Here is a 6098-nt window from a genome sequence, read left to right as displayed (position 1 = left end):
TAAAGGGAGAAAAGAGCAAAAATGAGATCAAAAGTAATGGTGGATGTAATGGCTCAGAAACACTTGGATATGGTTGGCTTAGCTCTGAGTGCTGCTGGACGTTTTCCTCATCTGTTCATTGTCCATAACTTGTTCAGAGAAGTGAGAGTCCTGGAAAATCTGGAAACTCTGCAGTCTAAATAATGCCCCTGAAGGAACAAAGGAACCTTGAAGGACTTCTAAGGTTTTCAAAAGTTTTTTTTTTTCCAATTTCTGTCTAAAACAACAACAATAAAACTGAGCTATTGAAGGTTCCAGAAAACAGCTAAATCAGAGGGCACTTGCACTACCAGCAAACAGAACTCTCCGTGGGGACCACACTGGGGTTGGTTTTTATGTCTCTGACTGTATGTCTCTGTCATTCAAGGCCTTCATTCATCTATAACTCTACTTATAAAGCCTTGGTCCTTGCAATCTGAGGAGCTGCTTTCCAGCAGCGTCAGCTCTGCTCAGCTGAAGACATCGCAGCCTTCACTGCCCCGCAGCTCTCAAGGCTGCTGGCAGCACCCATCTCTGCTGTCCTCTCCTGCCCTTCCATGGCTGGCTCTGAGGTGTGGGGTGTTAAGATTTTGCCACAAACTGATAAAGGTGCTGGAAGCAAAGGCTGGCAGGTACCTGTGCCCTGAGACCCCGAGGGAACGTGCTGATTTCACTCTGTAAAACCCAGTTTTGCTTTTTGCTACAAGAAATTGGGCCAGAAGCCCGAGTGAAATGCTCCCCAGCATGCGCTGCCTTGCAGGGTAAAGGCACCCTGGTGGCACTGCAGAGGGGCAGGGCTCCTCGCTGTGTGCCAGCAGCTCGTCCTTTTCCTCCTTTTTAAGGCAGAGATATTTTCAGTGCTTAATTACTAGGTTAGAGCTGAGACTGAATTACCTCCCAGCCATGCAGCAACCACGAGTGCTTTTTTTAACCTTCCCTTAGTGTCACAAGCATGGAGCAGCAGCACTGTGCTCCCCTGGGTGAAGATGGAGGCGTGGGGTGTCTGTCAGCACCATACCCCGGCACCGTGCTGAATTTACGGGGATGTGAGGAATTGTGCCCTTTTTCTGGGGAGGAATCAAAATCCTGCAGGCCTGGGTTAGCAGCCCCAGCTCCACCAGTGTCACCACAGCCGAGCATGCTGTGGGTGAAGGCTGGGGAGCTCCAGCCTGGCCCGAAGGGATAAGAGGGAAGGGCAGCAGCAGCTGGGCTCGTTTTGGGCAAGATGGACCAGCTCTGGCAGGAGTTAGGGGCTGCTTCCAGCTAAGCCCCATCTTCCTCTCGGCCCGCAGGTTGAGAAGTTTCTGGCCTCACACGGATTTCAGTTACAATCAGATGCTTGGCACGCTCCTATGCGCGGTAACCGGTTGCCCTCTTCTGGTAAGCCTCCATCACTGCTTTCAGTGTTACCTCTGGAGGAGCCCAGCTCCCAAACCCGGGCCTGGAGCACGCCATGAGGGGCCGTGAGGCTGCAGTCACCCCATGCGCCTCATCCTGCAGCCACGGCCGCTCGAGGCTGCTGTTCCCAAACACCAGGCGAGGCACACACAAAGCAAATCAGGTGCTCGATCTCTTTTTTTGCACTCTTGAGCCCCAACCTCTCAGCAATGAACAGCAACCTGTCGGAGTGAAGCATTTATTGGTGCTGGCTCATCGTGCTCCCGGCCCCGCTCGGTGCTGGTGGCTCTGGGCCTGTGGCCGGGGGGGCCGTGCCTCGGGCGCCGCCATCTTGGGTTTCCTCCACTTGACACAGCTCCTTCAAAACAACCAGAAATGGATAAATGGATAAATGAAACGGCCACGGCCTCAGGAGAGAACGTACTGCGGGAAGAAGGGTGTTTCTTTATCATTTTTTCTTTTCAGCTGATTATCGTTTTAAACAGGCACAGAGATTACGTGTGCTTTCCTGTGCCGCCCGAAGCACAGACCGCGCAGTGAGCTGCTGCTGTTTTCTACACCCATGCCCAAAAGAAACCAGGTTTCTGAAGCAAATCCGTGCTGTACCAGTACACTGCACCAGCTTGCTCTGAAGGAATGGGAGATTCAGGCTTAATGAGGAAATAAGCTAAAAACGTGTACTACCTGCATGCTCAGAATTGCTAACACCTGGGGCTGATGCAGTGATACCCCAGCCTCTGCTCACCTGTGGCTCCTTCAGCCCAAGGCCTGCATTACATTTATTTTCCCACTTTAACTTCAATTCACTTCAACCCTGGTGTCCTGCACCTTGGCCTGGCACAGAAACCCCTTCTGGCTGTGATCCCCAAGCTCTGCCGAGGACACATTGCTCGGGCACGTTCCCCTCACCTGGGCTTTCTCAAAGCATTTCCATTTTGCCCAAATATCAGTGACAGTCCCCACACCTCCGTGTCCCCTCGTCAGCAGCTGGTGAGCCCAGCTGGGCCCAGCCCCAGGTGCTGCTCATTGCCTGAGCACCTCTGGCACCTCCCTGCCACCATGGGGGCTGAAGGTGGGCTGTCTGTCCCTCTGTCCCTCTGTCTGTCCCCTCCCTGGTTTGTGTGAAGCTGTGGGAGACCCTCTGTAAGGGAAGTCTGGGCGAGCATGGGGAAGGCAGGTGGGTGCAACTTAGCCTGGGCACGGGCTGGGGTGAGGGTTGGCCCTGATAAACTTTTGGGTGGAGAACGGCAGGGAAAAGCTCTGTTCGTGTGGGGAGTGGGTGCGGAGTTGGTCAGCGGCACTGCCCCCTCTGTCGGCAGCAGGAGGGGGATTTGGGGCTTTTTTCCTGATACTCTGGGCTTTTCAGAATGAGGGCTGGATTCCTGACCCAGAGGAGCCCTCAGTACTCCCAGCCCTGGTTTCAGAGCACGCCAAGCTTTTTTCAGTTGAGGTGGGGCTGTGGTGTGCCCAGGGACACGAGCCCCTTCAGCCCCGTGTTGCAGCTCCAAGGGATGCGTCCGCTGCTGAGGGTACAAAATGAAGAGTTTGGGGGCAAAACTGGGGGTTAGGGATCCCCTCTGGGCAGGAGGAGGTGGCTGCAGAGAGTCACCCCAATTCCCTTTGGGGCTGCTGAAGGGCAGGAATTTGCTCTGGGGAGCTGCGGCTCTGTGGGCTGTAAGTCAGGGGAAGGAGCTCTGCATCTCCTTGGGGAGGCAAGGGCACCCACCTGCCTCCATGGCGCGTACACGATCTCCCCTTTGCTGAGCCCCAGGCGCTGGGCGTGCTGGGTGAACTCCTCCTGCTGGGCCTTGCTCACGGTCTGATTTCGGGCTGAAAAACAGAAGTGTTAACACAGTTTGGGGGCCACACTTGGTCCATCGTGCCTGCTCCTGGTCTGTATTTCGTGCCCTCCCCTTGCTCCCACAAATACTCATTGTGGAGGTACTGGGGTCCCTCACCCCACCTGTCAAAGCCAGCCTTGGGCATCATTTTATTTTTATTTTTATTTTTATTTTTATTTTTATTTTTATTTTTATTTTTATTTTTATTTTTATTTTTATTTTTATTTTTACTCCTTCCTTGTTCCCGCTTTAACTGCTTGCACAATAGTTTGTCACGCTCCTGGGGTGTTTGGAGGGATGCGTGCCCCAGGCAGGGACCAAGGCAGGTCTGTGTTTGCCAAACGTGGCTTTGGACTTCCTTAAGCAATTGCTCTGCAGCTTGTAAGGGCAGCGGGGAGCTTTATCGTGGTCTGGTGTGCTGCTTCACGGGGCTGCGTGTGGGCCTGGCTGGCACTGCCTGTGCCGGTGCTGCAAAGCCACGTGCTCTGCCCCGGGAGGTAAGCACTGAAAAATCACGGTTGGCTTGAAAATATTGAGATTTCACGGTGATATCTGTGGTGTTCTGCGTGTGCTTCCTGTTCTTTGAATATTTATGGCGTAAGTGGGTTTTGGCTTTAACTTGTTCTTTCTGCTCTGCCCAGAGATTTAGGATTAATGGGATTCTGAACTATTCCCCTGACCCTGGCATGGTGGTTTGAGGAAAAATCACAGATTGTTGGTGGAACTGTGCAGCCGTGCGTGGTTAGGTGGTGGCTCTCAGTGCATCGCTTGGTGTTGGGTGGCAGCTTGAGGTTACCTTAGGATGGGGTTCACGTACCGTAGAGATACAGCGCCGAATACATCTTCTCCTTCTGCAGTTGGTGCTGGATGAGCAAAACGTCCTCAGAGCTGAGGTTCAGCAGCGTCCCCACAGTCTGCTGGGTCTTGGCTTCGAGAGAGCAGCGCCGGCGTTGGGGAGCGAGAGCTGCGTTAGTGCAATGAAACGTGCCACGAATGTTCCTCGCCGTTCCCAGAGGGATTGTGAAACCATTTGGAAAATAAAGCGGCCTCCTTCCACGTCGGAGGGGGCAGGTTTGTTGCTTGTTCCCGGCACGGCATTGCTTCATGGGCTTTATTGATGCCTCATGCGGCTGTGCTGCGTGCCAGGACCCGGCTGTGGGGTGGGCTCAGTGCCTGCCAGTGGGGCCCTGGCATCACATGGAGCTTACCAAGGCTTCGGACCCACAAAACCATCCCAAAATAAAAAGGTGTGGGAAATTGCAAGGCATTGATCAGTGCCCTTCTGAAACGTGGGCTTAATCACAGCCCTGCACGCCGTGCCACCACTCACCATGCTTCACCAGCACCGTGCCACCACCATCAGGGAGCTGGAAGTAGGTGGAGTTGCTGGAGAGACAGCGGCCGCCCCTGCGGAGAGGGGGAATCGAGGCAGAGCCGTGGTGCTGAGCCCCCCCTGCCCCAGCCAGGAGGGCACCGAGCCTGGCCCCACTATGGGGACCTTGGCAGGGAAAAACACAGGGGGGCTGGTGGCATTGCAGGGCCCTGGGGAGGGTTTGTGTTTGCCTCCCATGTCCATGGAGCAGGCAGGGTGAGGGCAGGAGGTTTTGGTTTGGGTAAGCTGGGGGCTGCTGGAGGAAACTAAGATCTGAGGGAAGAAGGGGGTGGGAGAGCATGCAGGGAGCAGCCGGGAGCCGCTCCTTGGCAAAACCAATCTGAATCCGTGCCCACATCCTTCTGGAGAGGCCGGGCACCGAGGGCTGATGTTAACACACACGGGGGGTTAGGAGGAAGGGGTCGGGGACCGGCGGGGGTGCGGGCGTCTCACGCGGCCACGTGCTGGGTGACGAGCAGCTCCTGCCCCCCGGCGCCGGGCTCCACGCGCAGGTGGCCGTGGTCGATGAGCAGCAGCTCCAGGAGGTGCTGGGGCAGCTGGGCGGCCCCGGCCACGTACCGCCACGTCCCCAGCAGCTGCGGGAGAGGTGTGGGGCTGTGGGGGCTCCCTGCCTGCCCCCCACCCCCCCATCCAGCACCCGGCCCCCTCCTTACCCCCGGTGCCGTCGTGTTGGCTGGGCTCTGCGTGGGCTCGCAGGGAGCGGCCGCAGCGGGCGGCAGCGCTGTGAGGATGAGGATGGCGGCGATGCCGGCTGCTGCCATGGCTGCCTGAGGGAGCGGACCAGCAGGATGGACGGACGGACAGACGGAGGGACGGACAGATGGACGGACACTGCTCGCTTGGGTGTTTGCTTTCGCAAGGCGGCTGCGCGCAGCAGGGGCTGCGGTGGCGCAACGGCGGCTTTCGGGGAAATCGCCCCAGTGAGGGCCGGGTGCCTGGCCCCAGCTCAGGGCTCTGACTGGCTGGGCAGCACGGGGAGGGCGATGCACTTCCCATATTTAAAAGTGAAATCTGCCCAAAATTTCCCCGTTTCGCTCCCCCCTATGCAGCTGCTGTAGTGGCTGTGCAAGTGAGGAACTGCGCTGCTCACCGGGGCATGGGCGCTGTTGCTGCCGCGTGCCAGGGCATGGGGCTTTGGGAGCCCTCTGGGTGTGAGCTGTGCTGGGATGGCCCCCGGGGGCTGCCCGGCCTCCAGCACCAGGCCAGGGACTTTCCCCATGCCTCGTGTCCAGCTGGCAGCTCACGGCACTGCTGCCCTGGTGCTGTTCCTCACAGGAAAACTTCCTTGGGGTCTGCCCTGAACCCTCCGTGTAACCTTATTTGTCCTGCTCAGTGCCCCCCGTGTGCTGCCACGTCTGTGTCTTGCTCCATGTCCTCACCCCTGGGCAGGGCACGGCTCGGGGGATGGCTCAGTTTTTGTTTGGGTCCTGTCCCCGAGCCCCACGGGC

At 57.1% G+C, this 6098-nt stretch overlaps 1 protein-coding gene across 1 annotated transcript; it reads right to left on the bottom strand.

Annotated features, from left to right (window-relative positions):
- Positions 1-1642: 1642 nt before the first annotated feature.
- Positions 1643-5465, bottom strand: LOC311217071 (uncharacterized protein). Its single transcript, XM_084298808.1, has 6 exons — positions 5304-5465; positions 5083-5225; positions 4588-4664; positions 4075-4185; positions 3143-3246; positions 1643-1774 (listed from the first exon to the last, which is right to left on the bottom strand). The coding sequence occupies exons 1-6, from the start codon at positions 5409-5411 to the stop codon at positions 1655-1657; spliced, it is 663 nt and encodes a 220-aa protein (XP_084154934.1). The 5' UTR covers positions 5412-5465; the 3' UTR covers positions 1643-1654.
- Positions 5466-6098: the final 633 nt, after the last annotated feature.

Source organism: Netta rufina, assembly GCF_964035555.1.
Source record: "Netta rufina genome assembly, chromosome: 20".
In the NCBI taxonomy this organism is placed as follows: domain Eukaryota; kingdom Metazoa; phylum Chordata; class Aves; order Anseriformes; family Anatidae; genus Netta; species Netta rufina.
The sequence above is the reverse complement of the archived record's forward strand: the minus strand, read 5'-3'. Positions and strand labels throughout refer to the sequence as shown.

Excerpts from the sequence above, each read along its gene's own strand:
- LOC311217071 (XM_084298808.1), bottom strand. The coding sequence starts at position 5,411 with ATGGCAGCAGCCGGCATCGCCGCCATCCTCATCCTCACAGCGCTGCCG. Across the intron at positions 4,186-4,587 it reads CACGGTGCTGGTGAAGCATG|CCAAGACCCAGCAGACTGTG; the intron begins GTGAGTGGTGGC and ends GCTCTCTCGAAG. Across the intron at positions 3,247-4,074 it reads TTCGGCGCTGTATCTCTACG|CCCGAAATCAGACCGTGAGC; the intron begins GTACGTGAACCC and ends TCTGTTTTTCAG.